The 16,351-nt window shown below is 47.2% G+C and overlaps 1 protein-coding gene across 1 annotated transcript; it reads right to left on the bottom strand.

Annotated features, from left to right (window-relative positions):
- Positions 1 to 3,303: 3,303 nt before the first annotated feature.
- LOC311010266 (uncharacterized protein) lies at positions 3,304 to 9,927 on the bottom strand (the record flags this gene model as incomplete). Its single annotated transcript, XM_084040800.1, has 4 exons — positions 3,304 to 4,851; positions 6,751 to 8,135; positions 9,141 to 9,265; positions 9,887 to 9,927. The coding sequence occupies 4 exons, from the start codon at positions 9,925 to 9,927 to the stop codon at positions 3,304 to 3,306; spliced, it is 3,099 nt and encodes a 1,032-aa protein (XP_083896926.1).
- Positions 9,928 to 16,351: the final 6,424 nt, after the last annotated feature.

Below are 16,351 nucleotides of genomic sequence, written 5' to 3'. Positions count from 1 at the left end.
CGGTTCTGCATGGACTACAGACTCCTCAACGAAGCCACCAGGAAGGACTCTTACCTGCTGCCCTGCATTGACGACGCCCACGACCCCATTGCTGGGTCTAGGTGGTTCAGCTCCCTGGACCTCCGCAGCGGCTATTGGCAGGTGGAGTTGGCAAAGGAAGCGCGACCAAAGAGAGCGTTCTCTATTGGTCAGGGACTGTGGTTCACCGTAATGCCCTTCGGGCTCTGCAATGCCCCGGCCACCTTTGAGCGCCTGATGGAGAGGGTCCTGGCCGACATCCCCCCAAGCCGCTGTGTGGTGTATCTCGACGACCTGCTGGTCCACGCGGCCGACTTCGAAGGGGCTCTATGTAACCTGAGAGACGTTTTCAAAGCCATTCGCCAGGCCGGGTTACGTCTGCACCCGAAAAAGTGCAGCTTACTCCGGCAGCAGACGTCCTTCCTGAGCCACGTTGTCAGTGCAGCAGGGGTGTCCACCGAGCCGGGAAAGGTCGCTGCAGTGAGGGACTGGCCAGTTCCTCAGAACATCCAGGAGCTGCGGAGTTTCCTAGGGCTGGCCTCCTATTATCGGCGGTACGTTAGAGACTTTGCTACCATCGCCAGCCCGCTGCATCAGTTGACCCAAAAGGGCCAGGTGTTCCGGTGGGGCGAGGACTGCACTGCCGCCTACACGCAGCTCCGGTCCGCCCTTACGACAGCCCCTGTTCTGGCTTATCCCGACCCCAAACTACCGTTCATCCTGGACACTGATGCCAGCAATGTGGGGGTCAGTGCAGTGTTGTCCCAGGAGGGGGAGCATGGGGAACAGGTAGTGGCCTACTACAGCTGTTCTTTGAGCCGGCCGGAGAGGAACTATTGTGTCACCCGCAGAGAACTGCTGGCCATCATCCTCGGGCTCCGCCACTTCCGTCCCTACCTCTACGGGCAGAGGTTCCTGCTGCAGACTGACCACGCATCCCTCACCTGGATGTTGCACTTTAAAGAGCCTGAGGGTCAGCTGGCCAGGTGGCTGCAGATACTGCAGGACTACGACTTCGAGGTACAACATCGCCCAGGCCGGCTCCACAGCAATGCTGACGCCCTGTCCCGTCGGCCCTGTGAGGTGGGGGACTGCAGGCACTGCCAACACGCTGAGGAGAGGGAGGCGTCGACCCCTAGAGTGGCAGTCCTGCACGCTGACCCCCCAGACGATGGCAGCAGTGACCACGAGGCTCTCGACCCCCAGCAACTCCAGGAAGATCAGAAGCAAGACCTTATCCTCTCCCGGGTTCGGAGTTGGCTGGAGCAGGGACAATGACCAGCATGGACGGCTGTATCCCCATTGGACATGGAGACTAAAGCCCTTTATTCCCAGTGGTCCAGCCTGGTCCTCCGGGGAGACCTCATCTATCGTCGCTGGCAGGCTCCCATGGGGCATCGTCACATCCACCAGCTCCTTATTCCTCGTTGACGGCGCTCACAAATCCTCCAACTCCATGGTGCAGTGGGCTCGGGGCACTTCGGGGTTTCGAAGACATTACATCGTCTCCGGTCCCGGTTCTACTGGCCGGGTTGTCACCAGGACGTGGAGCTGCACGTCCATCGATGCGACTCCTGCACCGCCAAGAAAGGGCCGACCCGACGCTCTCATGCCCCTCTGCAGCAGTACCAGGTGGGGGCCCCCATGGAGCGGGTGGGCGTCGACATCCTCGGTCCATTTCCAGTCACTGACAGTGGGAACCGGTATGTCCTCGTGGCAATGGACTACTTCACCAAGTGGCCAGAGGCGTACGCGGTTCCTGATCAGACCGCCACTACCACTGCTGAGTACCTGACCAACGAGATGTTCTGCCGGTTCGGGGTGCCAGAGGAGCTGCACAGCGACCACGGCCGGAACTTTGAGTCCCGGATTTTCGGGGAGGTCTGCCGGCGATTGGGGGTAAAGAAGACTCGCACGACTCCACTACACCCGCAGAGTTGGTGGAACGGTTCAACCGGACTCTGGCGACTCAACTCGCGATCCTGACCAGCCAGCGGCAGTGGGACTGGGACCTGCACCTCCCTATAGTTCTGTGGGCTTACCGGACGGCAGTCCAAGAGTCCACCAAGTGCACCCCGGCAGCTCTTATGTTTGTAGCGCCGGGGAGCCGGCATGCTTGAGAGGGACTCCATTGCCCATTACGCCTTGCGGCCGGAGGCGGATATAGTTGGGGGCGGGTGTTATGTTTTGCCGGGGCCTTGTTCTAACGTGTATGCACTGTTGGTGGTAGCACAGGTTGCTAATAAAGCTGTTCGAAAAGTGAGCTATCTCCGTTGTTCTTCACATGAGCCGAGCTCGCCACAGTATTGTTACTTTCAAATAATATGAGTCAAGTAGAAGTAAAAAGTAGTCATCCAAATAGTTACTTGAGTAAGAGCAAGAAAGTATTTAGTGGAAAAACTACTCAAGTACTGAGTAACGTCTGATTTACTGGTTCAATAATCACAGCATCAACGTAAAATAGACTAAATAGAAAATATAAATGTGCAAATTTAGATATTGCCAAACAATATTTCTGTCACTAAAACAATATTCAATTTAATCTCTACAAAATAACAAAAAGTGAGGCAAATTCAGCCGCAAGAAACACTAATAAATCCTTTAGCATGCTCAATTTAGTAAATTCATGTTTACAACCATGAGGTGTATAGGAAAAACACAGAACTGTGTTTATTACTGGACGGACAGATGTTCAGAAAAAGGAATGGTATATTTACATATTTATACAAGGAGTAGGTCATTTAGAAAAACCACAGAAACTATGACTTTGAATGTATCGGCAAAGAGAAAAAGCCCCGCCCCCTTTGTTCAGACCTCAGAGTGCCGCAATCAGGAAGTAAGCATTGACAGACAGGCAGGCCGTCCAATTATTTTCTCTGGACGTTTTTGATTGGACGGGGTTTTTACAGTCCTGCCACGGCCACAGATGAAAATTTTAAAATGTTTTTTATGTCAGAGCATTTAATGTATTCATTGCTATCGGTATGTTACGAGGATTTCAAGGTATATAACAGAAAGTATTTCTGGATAGAATCACCTCAACCTTTAAGTGTATTTGATGGACATGTTACATTTTCTTGCACTTTTGTCCAAATACGTGAAACTAAAGTAATATATAGAATATGTCTGACAATCAACAGTCACACTTGGTAGAAAGGAAACAGGGAGATTATTACATCAACATTCACTTTTTGTTCCATTCTGAACAGTAAATCATTATGTTTGGTTTCAAATTAAAGATTTTCTTTAAAAACCTGAACAAACGACGACCACCACTCTGAAATCCTAATGAGTCGCTGAGAGCTCACCTCCCTCCCTGAACATCACAGAAACCTCACTTTGACATATTTTGATATCAGCTGTTTTAGCATCACCAGCTTCTCCAATATTGAACCAGGGGAAGAGTTTCTCAGTAAAAGTGTCTCTGTGAGTGTAGATGTGAGTCATGTCAGGGTTGTAGAAAGACACCTGCCCCCCATCATAGTCCAGCTGGACTCTGATCCTCTGGAGACTCTTCTTCACTCTGACAGTTTCACCATCTCCATCAATGTACTTTCCCCCGTGATACAATAAACACCAGATTCCAAATTTTGGCGACATTAATACCTTTCCCCTCCTGTCATATGACTCTTTAGCCAATCCTACCCACCAGTGTGGATGGTCTCCCACCTCCACCTCCCAGCTGTGTTTCCCTGAGCTGAAGCCCTCAGAGCCCAGAACGGTGACATACTTGCTTCTCTCTGGATTGTCAGGAACCTGCAGGTTTGAGTGTCCCCATCTCAACTGGGTCAGATCATCAGACAGACAGAGAATGGGGGCTGCAGTGTTTGGGTCCAGAATGACAGGACTGAATTGGACCACATCCTTCATCTTCTCCCAGACCCTGAAGGACAGGTTGCCCAGATGTTTGGCCACATCTATCAGCGCTCCCGAGACCTGCTGTGGATCTGACAGTGGGGTCTGGACTCTGACTCTAGTCTGAGTGGATTTATAACTGCTGAGGAACGGCACGTTGTCTTTCTGCAGGACTTCTTCAAAGGCAGAGATACTGTCTGACAGAGAGGAGATCTGATCCTGGATCACCTTCATCTCTCTGCTGATCCTCTTCCCCTTCTGCTCCTCTTCCTCCCTCAGAGCTGCCAGTCTGGACTCCTCTTCCTCTTTCAGGAACTGGTGCAGCTTGTTGAACTCTGCTGTGATCTGTGTCTCCGTGGACAACAGCTGCTTCTTGGAGTGTTGAGTCATTCCATCGTATGTTTTCTCCACTTGTTTGTGTTTGACCCTCTTGTCCTTCAGAGACTCCAAGTCAGATCTCATCCGGTCCTTCAGGTCTCTGACTGCTTGTTCTATAGGAATCAACTTGTGACCCTGGTGGAGAGAAAATTCACAGACAGGACACACAACTCGATCTTCATCCTCACAGAACAGCCTAGCCTCTTCTGGGTGTTTACTACACACCACCTCCACCTTCTCCTCTCCCTTTTCTGTCTCAGGTGATCCAGTCTTCTGTCTCTTGACAAAGGAGTCAGCCAGTTCCTTCAGGGTGAAGTTCACCACAAGACGTTTTTTGGAGGATTGTCTTTCACAAATGGGACAGTTTTTGTTTTTGGCTTGTTTCCAGAATCGTTGCAGGCAGCTTGAACAGAAGCTGTGGTTGCAGCTCAGAGACACAGGATCACTGAACGTCTCTGAACACACGTGGCAGGTCAGGTAACTTTCAAAAATATCTCTCTCAGCCATTTCCTCTGGTGTCAATGATCCTTTAACAGCAAGACTCACCGAAGCTGTGTGATCAGTCCGTATGATCCGTGTTAATAGTCCACGCCCTTCTACCTGGAATGGCATCAAATCACCTTTCAGTTTCACATTCCAACAGTTTAAGTAAACAAGCTGACATTTCATTCTATCACCAGCAGATGGTACTAATTGATTTACTGTCAGAAGCTCTGCAAACAATACAATAAAGATTCTTGTTAGAGATGAAGATTAAGGGGAACACTGCTGGCAAACTTTAGAATTCAACATCGACAATTCAAAGATAAGGTCAGGTCTTTGCAGCCAACAGTTGTAGATCAATGGATTAGACGGATATGATTTCTGATGAATGTGTGGCAAAAACTGTATGCATTGATTTATTGTGTTACTATATCAATGTCATGTCCACCTACCAGTCTTATCAAACATGCTGAAAAGGAGTGAAACATTACAAAAGGGAGTAAGTTGAGTGCTTACTGGCACAACCGTCTTTTCTTTCAAGTGATCACACTTGACAACTTTAAGCTTCTGACATTGTGTAAAATGTGTTCATTGTAAACTCAAGGTTTTTAAAGTGTCCATCACTTTAACGTCTTTATAGTTATGTGTACAGTTTGTGTTTTATTAATTAAGACTTTTGACCTGATGTTTTCTGACATTTTTACAGAGGCTCCAAATGTGTCATATCCATTCATTTTCTGAAATGGTCCCTGTGGCCATCTTTGAACCAAATCATGTTGTTTTCTGTTCTATATCTATAACCGTGTGGAGCAGCACACTGTCGACTAACAGTCCGCGTGTAAAGATGTTTTATCCAAAAATATTTAAATAAAAACAATGACACTATTTAGACTGGGTTTGAATTACACAGTGGCTTTCAGGGAAGCCCTATTTGCTGGTGTGCACTACGACTTCCCAAAGCACATGCACCCATATAGACACAATAACAACAAGGCAAGAATCATGCAAGAAGTTTAATATCCTCATCAGAGCAAACAAAACACATCATCACAAAGCAGAGGAACACATGTAATATCTCTTCTCATACACACCCCTTCATGAACAACACATCAGGTGAACAACAAAGCTGAGCGTCATTTAGCTGCCGTAAGTTGTTTTTAACAAAGCAAAATAAAACTGTCTGTCTGCGGCTCACAGCTCCCTCTCTGTCTCTCTCTCACTGTCTCTTCACTTTCCTCACGTTTGTCTGTTGGTTGCTCCAAAAAAAATGGCAGATTGAATTAGGGACAAAAGGTATGTTTACAACCATGAGGTGTGTAGGAAAAACACAGAACTGTGTTAATTACTGGAGAGACATGTTCAGAAAAAGGAATGGTATATTTACATATTTATACAAGGAGTAGGTAATTTGGAAAAACCACAGAAACTTTGACTTTGAATGTATCGGCAAAGAGAAAAAGCCACGCCCCCCTTTGTTCAGACCTCAGAGTGCCGCAATCAGGAAGTAAGCATTGACAGACAGGCAGGCCGTCCATTCATTTTCTCTGCACGTTTTTGATTGGACGGGGTTTTTACAGTCCTGCCTCGGCCACGGATGAAAATTTTAAAATGGTTTTCATGTCAGAGCATTTAATGTATTCATTGCTATCGGTATGTTACAAGGATTTCAAGGTATATAACAGAAAGTATTTCTGGATAGAATCACCTACTCAACCTTTAAGTGTATTTGATGGACTTGTTACATTTTCTTGCACTTTTGTTCAAATACGTGAAACTAAAGTAATATATAGAATATGTCTGACAATCAACAGTCACACTTGGTAGAAAGGAAACAGGGAGATTATTACATCAACATTCACTTTTTGTTCCATTCTGAACAGTAAATCATTATGTTTGGTTTCAAATTAAAGATTTTCTTTAAAAACCTGAACAAATGACGACCACCACTCTGAAATCCTAATGAGTCGCTGAGAGCTCACCTCCCTCCCTGAACATCACAGAAACCTCACTTTGACACATTTTGATATCAGCTGTTTTAGCATCACCAGCTCGTCCGATATTGAACCAGGGGAGTTTCTCAGTAAAACTGTCTCTGTGAGTGTAGATGGGAGTCATGTCTTCAGGGTTGTAGAAAGACACCTGCCCCCCATCATAGTCCAGCTGGACTCTGATCCTCTGGAGTCTCTTCTTCACTCTGACAGTCTCACCATCTCCATTAGTGTATTTTCCCCCGCGATACAATAAACACCAGATTCCATATTTTAGTGTCACATCTACCTCTCCCTTCCTGTCACATGACTCTTTAGCCAAAACTATCAACCAGACAGGATGGTCTCCCACCTCCACCTCCCAGCTGTGTTTCCCTGAGCTGAAGCCCTCAGAGCCCAGAATGGTGACATACTCAGTGTTTCTCTCTAGATTGTCAGGAAGCTGCAGGTTTGTGTCTCCCCATCTCACCCGGGTCAGATCATCAGACAGACAGAGACTGGAGTGTGCAGTGTTTGGGTCCAGAATGACGGGACTGAAGTGGACCACATCCTTCATCTTCTCCCAGACCCTGAAGGACAGGTTGCCCAGATGTTTGGCCACATCTATCAGCGCTCCCGAGACCGGATGTGGATCTGACAGTGGGGTCTGGACTCTGGCTCTGGTCTGAGTGGATTTATAACTGCTGAGGAACGGCATGTTGTCTTTCTGCAGGTCTTCTTCAACGGCAGAGATACTGTCTGACAGAGAGGAGATCTGATCCTGGATCACCTTCATCTCTCTGCTGATCCTCTTCCCCTTCTGCTCCTCTTCGTCCCTCAGAGCTGCCAGTCTGGACTCCTCTTCCTCTTTCAGGAACTGGTGCAGCTTGTTGAACTCTGCTCTGATCTGTGTCTCCGTGGACAACAGCTGCTTCTTGGAGTGTTGAATCATTTCATCGTATGTTTCCTCTACTTGTTTGTGTTTGACCCTCTTGTCCTTCAGAGACTCCAAGTCAGATCTCATCCGGTCCTTCAGGTCTCTGACTGCTTGTTCTATAAGAATCAACTTGTGACCCTGGTGGAGAGAAAACTCACAGACAGGACACACAACTCGATCTTCATCCTCACAGAACAGCCTAGCCTCTTCTGGGTGTTTACTACACACCACCTCCAACTTCTCCTCTCCCTTTTCTGTCTCAGGTGATCCAGTTTTCTGTCTCTCGGCAAAGGAGTCAGCCAGTCCCTTCAGGGTGAAGTTCACCAGAGGACGTTTTTTGGAGGATTTTCTTTCACAAATGGGACAGTTTTTGTTGTTAGCTTGTTCCCAGAATCGTTGCAGGCAGCTTGAACAGAAGCTGTGGCTGCAGATCAGAGACACAGGATCACTGAAAGTCTCTGAACACACGTGGCAGGTCAGGAAACTTTCAAGAAGATCTCTCAACAAGTCCTCCAACTCATGTCGTGGGGAAGATGTCGTGGAATCGGGGTAGGTTTAGGTCGACGTGTGGGGGGGGCGATCGTCTGAGACACCGGAGTGTCGATATTTACTTGACCGCTAGAGGGCGCGCTATTTTGAAACGTAACATATGGTCGTAATTCGTTGCTTGACACACGACCTATGTGGTCGTTTTCTCGAGGAGGACAGTCTGCTCTCTCAGCCATTTCCTCTGGTGTGAATGATCCTTTAACAGCAAGACTCACCAAAGCTGTGTGATCAGTCCGTATGATCCGTGTTAATAGTCCACGTCCTTCTACTTGGAATGGCGTTGAATCACCTGTCAGTTTCACTTTCCAACATTTTAAGTAAACAAGCTGACATTTCATTCTATCACCAGCAGATGGTAGTATTTGATTTACTGTCAGATTTCACAGCAACTTTGTATGTAAACAGTTTATTTGTAAGTGAAAAAGAAGATAAATGAGAATATGTATTAACATTGTAAACAAATGGCTGAACACAGAAACACAGAGGCTAAAACATTACAATTCAGAATTTGTGTTCAACACGTTTTGTATCAATGTAAATCATCATTGTCATCATCATGTACTCTTCCAAGACAGTGAAAATACTATAAAAGAAGTATTTCACTTGTGCAAAACATTTCCTCTGAAATTACACAGATACATAATACTCACCTTTACATCTCATTGTACGCAACACAAACGTGAATAAAAACCTAAATGTAAAACAAAACCTACACGACCATTAATGAATCCTCCACCATCAGGCCAGTATCATCAGTCTCTCACTGGCCTGCAGGAGGCAGTAGAGTAACCAAAAGATGCACTCAAGTAAGAGTATTGTTACTTTCAAATAATATGACTCAAGCAGAAGTAAAAAGTAGTGTATGAGCCATTTCTGTGTTTGGGGGTGTGTGTCTGTATGGGGCCAGTAGGCGTCCTCAGTGCACCAGGAAGGGGGGTTACATAGGTGGGTACTGGTGTTTCCGGGTGCAGGTGTGTTGCTAGTCGGAAGAGCAAACAGTTTTCGACCGCTCTGCTCCGCCACGTTACAGCGGGCGAGTCTGTTTGGTGAATGGTGCATTATGGACTTTTTGTTCACACTGATAACGGATGTTGCGCATCGTTATGGAAAAGAGAGAAAAATAAAGAAGCATTGCAAATTAACCAATCAGGAAGTCGTCTGTCTCCTTCAGTGGCCGGCAAGCGCGTCACTCTAAGTTAACCCGTTCTAGCAGCCCCTCAGTGGCTTTAAGCTTTAGGTTTAGCCTCTACATTTAAGTCGAAAACTCGCTAATGATCGTGCGCCATCGCCCTGGAAAGAGAAGCCACAAGCATCTAAACACCGAACATTGCACCTACGTGAGCCTACCTGTCGTCATCCGAAGCGGCGAGAGGGCGCCGCTGCATGACAGGCATGAAGTCGACATCCGCTAACGCTGTTAGCACCCAGCACTCGCTTCGTTTGGAGCCACGCCAAGGCGAGGACACCGGAGATCGGCCAGAGGACGCCGTCGCATGCTAACGCTGTTAGCATCCAGCATCTGTTTTGTTTGGAGCCACGCCAAGCCAGCGCGAGGACACCGGGGACCGGCCAGAGGACGCCGTCGCATGCTAAAGCTGTTAGCATCCAGCACCTGTCGCCGTTGGAGCAGCTACACCGAGGACACCGGGAGCCGAGAGCTCCATACGCCGGCAGCGCAGCACAACCACAACGGGATTACCATACGCCGGCAGCGCAGCACAACCACAACGGGATCACCATGGCGCCCACCGTGAGTAGTAGCGCTACAAATTTATGAATGGCCATTTATGTTTTTGCGCACAGCTGTTTACTATATCCCAGGGGTGTAAATCCAATGCATTGGTGGTCAAAGAGGGAGGGTAATTAACTCGAACTTAAAAACTTTGTTTCTCGGGGAAAGCATCATGGATCAAACATCGGAAGAGCCCATCGGGGCCATCATGCATCCAGCTGAAATAAACATTAACAGTGATGGTGTTGGTGTGCAAAAGGACAAAGAAAAACGTGTTGTAACATTAACTGCAAAGGCTTTTGCCGAAAAACTTGAAAGGTTGCAAAAAGCTCGGAAAGCCAAACTAAACAAAGCGGGTAAATTAAGAGAAGATATGCAAATGCTCATGCAAAACAAGGATAAATTAAAGGTACAATGTGTTCTTCATGATCTTGTTGATTTGTGTGATGAAGTTAAGGGTATTCATGGTTCTTTGATGGGTATTTTACCTGATGATGAAAAAGAAAAACATGACATATGGTTCAAAGCAAAAATGATATGCAATGATGAATGTATTTCTAACATGAACAAATGGTTATCAGGTGTTGAGCAAACATTACCAGGTGCTGCACATACATTAAAGGTTTACAATGATGATGACAAAGATGATGTGAACCCAGAGGACAGTATTTCAAATGTGGCAAGCAAACACTCAAGCAGAAAAAGCTCAAGGAGTGGAAGGTCAAGCACCGCCTCTTCAACAAGAGTTAAAGCAGAGGCCGAAAGAGCTGCGTTGCTCGCTCAAGCTGCAGCATTACAGAAAATGCATGCTCTGGAGGAACAAGAACAACAGCTTAAAAGGAAAAAGGAACAGCTCGAGTTGGAAACCAAGCTAGCCGCATTCACTGCTAAGCTAGCAGTCTTGCAGGCCTCTGACGTCCAAAGTGTTTCTAAGTCATCAACAAATGCAATGAATTCCTACCTGGACAAGAAAACCAAAACGACACTTATCAAGCTCAACCCAACGGCCAAGGCATACAGACCTGTAAATCAGAATAAACAGCTGGCAAAGGATTGGTCATTGCCAACATTCAATCCAGCACCAGCCGCTATGCTAGCAAGGGAGGCTAGCCAGCAATGCACCAGTGAGTGGATGGATCCAAACGCGCAAGATGTTTATTCCACAACTCCATTAAATGCATCTACACAGCCTTTGGGACACACACTGTTGAACGCTCAGCCACTGGAAGAAAGGCAATTTGGAAGCATTTGTGCTATAATGGAAAAGCAGAACGAAATAACGTCAGCCCTCGTATACCAGCAACGCTTAATGTTATTGCCAGCAAGAGACATTCCCGTATTTGACGGAGACCCTCTTACGTTCATTTCCTTCAAGAGAGCATTTGAGCAAGGTGTGGAGCAGAAGGTCAGCAGAGGTGATTGTCTGTATTACCTCGAACAATTTACAAGAGGACAGCCACGGGAACTGGTTCGAAGTTGCCAGCACATGGCTCCAGAGTACGGTTATTCTCAGGCAAAACTGTTACTTCAACAACACTTCGGTAATGAGTTTAAGATCGCCACCGCATACATTGAAAAGGTCTTGGCCTGGCCTACAGTAAAGGCAGAGGATGTAAATACACTGCAAAACTATTCTCTGTTCCTGCGGTCATGTTGTAACGTCATGGAGAAGCTACAGTACGTTCGAGAATTGGATATTCCAACTAACATGAGAGCTGTCATGTCTAAATTGCCATACAAACTGAGGGAGCGGTGGAGGATCGTCGCACATGACATATTGGAAACATCTGGACAAAGAGCAATCTTTAAAGACCTGGTTGCATTTATTGAAAAACAGGTTCAAATCATATCTGACCCTCTTTTCGGCGACATTCGTGATGTGGCATCTGGATCATCTAGCATTAAAGCCAGCAGCAGGATGAAATCGCAACCACTAAACAAAATCAGAGGAAATAGTTTTGCCACCACAATTGTACCTGTGCAATCAGCTGAGAGCTCCAGGGATCCAAAGGGAGATACATCATCACATAGCTCTTTAATGAAGTCAACCTGTGTGTTTTGTTCTGGAAATCATTTATTGGAAAAATGTCAACAGTTTACAAGACAGAAGCACAGAGATAGAATAAGCTTCCTAAAGGAACAGGGGCTTTGTTTCGGCTGTTTATGTGCTGGGCACTTGAGCCGACAGTGCGACAAACGTTTGGTCTGCAGGGTTTGTGGCCAGAATCATCCCAGTGTGCTCCACGTTGACAAAAGGGACAAAGACAGAGCAAATTCAAGGTTCAAGGAGCCTGTGACATCAGCATCTCATCAAACATGTGGACATACAGGGGCCGGAGACGATCACTGTCTTCTTTCCATCCTTCCAGTCCAAGTTAAGTCTGTCAAAGGTGATCGTGTAATCAGCACATACGCTTTTTTGGATCCTGGCAGCACAGCCACCTTTTGTTCGGAGCACCTCATGCAAAGACTCAACATTGCTGGTCGACGAACCAGTTTTCTCCTTCAAACCATGGGACAGGAAAGGGTCGTCCCAGCTTACTCACTGTCTAGCCTGGAGGTATCGGGCTTGGAAAACAATCTTTTCTATAAACTGCCTGAAGTCCTTACTCAGAAGAAGATGCCTGTAAGTCTGGACAACATTGTGAAGGAAGAGGATCTGGCAAAGTGGCCATACCTGTCAAAGGTAAAAATCCCCAGTTTAATGGCTAACGTTGATTTGTTGATTGGTAGCAACGCTCCCAGGATGTTGGAGCCCTGGGAGGTCGTAAATAGCCAAGGGGAAGGCCCATACGCTATAAGAACAGCGCTGGGTTGGGTCATTAATGGTCCTGTGCATGGAAACGGCAGCAGCTCGGACGTCAAGCACCCTTCAGTAAGCGTCAACAGGATTTCGGTGAGCCGGTTGGAACAAATGTTGAGTGAGCAGTACAACCATGACTTTAACGAGAGAGCCACAGAGGAGAAGGGACTCTCAAGCGAGGACGTTAAGTTCATGGAGATGGCGGAAAATTCTGCAGCGCTCAACGAAGGTCACTACAGCTTAAGGCTGCCCTTTAAAAAGGACGTCGTGTCTCTGCCCAACAACTTCTCTGTGGTGAAACAAAGGTTGCTGAGTCTGAAGAGGAAGTTCCTTAAGAATGAGGAGTTTTATGAGGAGTATAAAACCTACCTGGATGGGATGCTCAGCAAAGGTTATGCAGAACAAGTACCTGCACAGCAGCTTGACCGGGACATTGGCAAGATTTGGTATCTCCCCCACCACGGCGTATATCATCCAAGGAAGAAGGCTCTGCGGGTGGTTTTCGACTGTGGTGCGGCATTCAAGGGAACATCACTGAATAAGCAGCTCTTGCAAGGCCCCAATCTTACAAGTACATTGCTTGGAGTCCTCATAAGGTTCAGACAGGAACCAGTGGCAATTATGGGTGACATACAATCAATGTTCCACCAGGTCAAGGTCGTGGAGGAGGACAGAGACTTCTTGCGTTTCTTGTGGTGGCCAAACGGAGATTTAACCAAGCAGGTGGCTGAGTTTCGGATGACTGTTCATCTGTTCGGCGCGGTGTCCTCTCCTAGCTGTGCCAGCTTCGCTTTGAGAAAAACAGCAGAGGACAATCAGTCTGACTTTCCAGCTGCGGTGGCTCAAACAGTCAAGGAAAACTTTTACGTTGACGATTGTCTGAAGAGCATGGGCTCTGAAGAGGAAGCCAGTACCATGGTCAAGGATCTGATGTCGCTCTGTCAAAGGGGAGGTTTCACACTCACCAAGTGGATCGACAACAATCGCACCATGCTGCAAACTCTGCCAGAGGAACACAGAGCCAAAGAGCTGAGCAAGCTTAACCTGGATAGGGATAAACTTCCAGTGGAGAGAGCTCTCGGCCTGCAGTGGTGTGTTGAGACAGATGCATTTAACTTCAGGATGGAGATCCAGCAAAAGACTTGCACCAGAAGAGGAATGTTATCTGTCTCCAGTTCAGTGTACGATCCTCTCGGATTTCTTGCGCCAGTTGTATTGCCCGCCAAAATCATGATGCAGGAGCTTTGTAGGAGGAAAGTTGGATGGGATGAGACCATACCCCAGGACATTTTGCATCAGTGGACTAGATGGATGGAGGACCTGGATGCGCTGTCTGAGTTTAAGGTTGAGAGGTGTGTTAAACCTAAGGGCTTTGGACATCCTACGCATGCTCAGCTACATCATTTTTCGGATGCCAGCGAAGCAGGGTACGGAGCCGTCACTTACCTCAGGATTCAGAACAACAGAAATGACATCCATGTTGCATTCCTACTGGGAAAGGCGAGAGTTACACCTTTAAAGACCATCACTATTCCTCGGCTGGAGTTGACTGCTGCAGTTCTGGCGGTTCGTGTTGACCTCATGCTGAAAGCAGAGTTGAAGCTCCAGCTTCAAGAGTCAGCATTCTGGACGGATAGCACCTCGGTGCTGAAATATATCAGAAATGAGGACAAGCGCTTCCATACGTTTGTGGCCAATAGGATTTCGGCTATCAGAGGAGCCACTAAAGCTAAGCAGTGGCGGTATGTAAGCTCTAAGGAAAACCCTGCCGATGTTGCATCCAGAGGGGCAAGAGTTGGAGAGTTCATACAAAGCAACAGTTGGATAAAGGGTCCAAGCTTCTTGTGCAGACCGGAGGACGAGTGGCCAGCAAGCGTTGTAGAGACTGTGATAGCTCTAGACGACATAGAGGTAAAAAAGGAAGCCATGGTGAATGTCATCCATGTGGAAGATTCGCCTGGGGCCACTGGACGGCTGATGGCATATTTTTCAGATTGGATGAAGCTGAAAGTGTCCGTCGCCTGGTTTCTTAAGCTGAAGGGCGTTCTCTTGGAAAGGCAGAGCAGGAGGAGACAGGCAGACGCCTCCAATTCCACCAAATCAAGACCTCAGTCACCAGCAGGACCAGTTCTGTCGGCAAAGGATCTCTGGGAGGCGGAGCTTGCTATCATCCAGTACTCCCAGCAACAAGGATTTGCAGAGGAGATTGCTGCACTGTCATCTGGTGGAGCTACTGTGAGCAGGCAGAGTGTTATCTACAGGCTGGATCCATATCTGGACAAGGGGGTTTTGAGAGTTGGAGGGCGGCTGACGAGAGGCTCCTTGCCGGAGGAAACAAAACATCCACTTATCCTTCCCAAGGATCAACAGGTTGCCACTCTCATTATAAAGTACATTCACAAGCAGCTTGGTCACAGTGGCCGTAATCACACGCTGTCCACAATGAGAAGAAAGTATTGGGTCACAAGCGCCAACGCAGCCGTGAGAAAGGTCATAACGGAATGTGGTTTCTGCAGGAGGTACAATGGAAGAGCGATGGAGCAAAAGATGGCAGATTTGCCAAAGGAAAGGATTCTGCCGGACCATCCACCATTTACCAACGTTGGGGTCGACTATTTCGGACCTATTGTTGTGAGTAAAGGAAGAGGAACAGCTAAACATTATGGTGTGATTTTCACCTGTCTCGCCTGCAGAGCTGTCCATTTGGAAGTGGCTAACTCTTTGGATACAGATGCATGTATTAATGCCCTTCGCCGTTTCATCTGCAGGAGAGGTCAAGTCACTCTCATCCGATCCGACAACGGGACCAACTTCATCGGAGCAGAGAGAGAGTTAAGGGAGGCTCTGGCGTCATTGAATCATGGGCAAATTCAAGGAGCTTTGCGGAAAGATGGAGTTAATTGGCGTTTCAATGTACCAGCAGGTTCACATCATGGTGGAGTCTGGGAGCGGGTTATCCGCATCGTGAGGAGGATTTTGAGTTCCGTGCTTAAACAGCAGAGATTGGACGACGATGGGCTTCAAACTGTAATGTGCGAAGCTGAAGCCATTTTGAACGACCGGCCCATCACCAAACTCTCGGACGATCCAAACGATCTGGAGCCACTCACTCCCAATCATATTCTGCTCCTTAAAGGGAAACCATCTTTACCCCCTGGACTGTTTGAACCACATGATCTCTATGTAAAAAGAAGATGGAGACAGGTTCAATACATATCCGACCTTTTCTGGAAACGATGGGTACGGGAGTACTTACCTTTGCTGCAGGAGAGGCAAAAATGGAGCCAGGAAAAGAAGAATCTCAAGCCGGGGGATATTGTGGTCATAATGGATACTACAGCTCCACGAGGTTCATGGCCACTAGGAAAGGTCTTGGAGGCTTTTCGTGACAAGAGGGGACTTGTGCGCTCAGTGCGTCTGCAGACAAAGTCCAGTGTTATTGAGCGTCCTGTGACAAAACTTTTTTTGCTGCACGAGGTTAAAGAGTAATAGGTCTATGGGCTTGAATGAGTTATAGGAAACTATATTGGGTAAATTGTGCTTATTGTATTCATTTTTATGGCTCATTAATGTGTATTTGGAAAGAATTGTATGTCTGTTAGCCATTACAATAGGGGCCGGTATGTATG

This window comes from Eutrigla gurnardus (genome assembly GCF_963514095.1).
Source record: "Eutrigla gurnardus genome assembly, contig: SCAFFOLD_54, whole genome shotgun sequence".
In the NCBI taxonomy this organism is placed as follows: Eukaryota; Metazoa; Chordata; class Actinopteri; order Perciformes; family Triglidae; genus Eutrigla; species Eutrigla gurnardus.
This window is presented reverse-complemented; position numbering and strand designations above follow the sequence as displayed.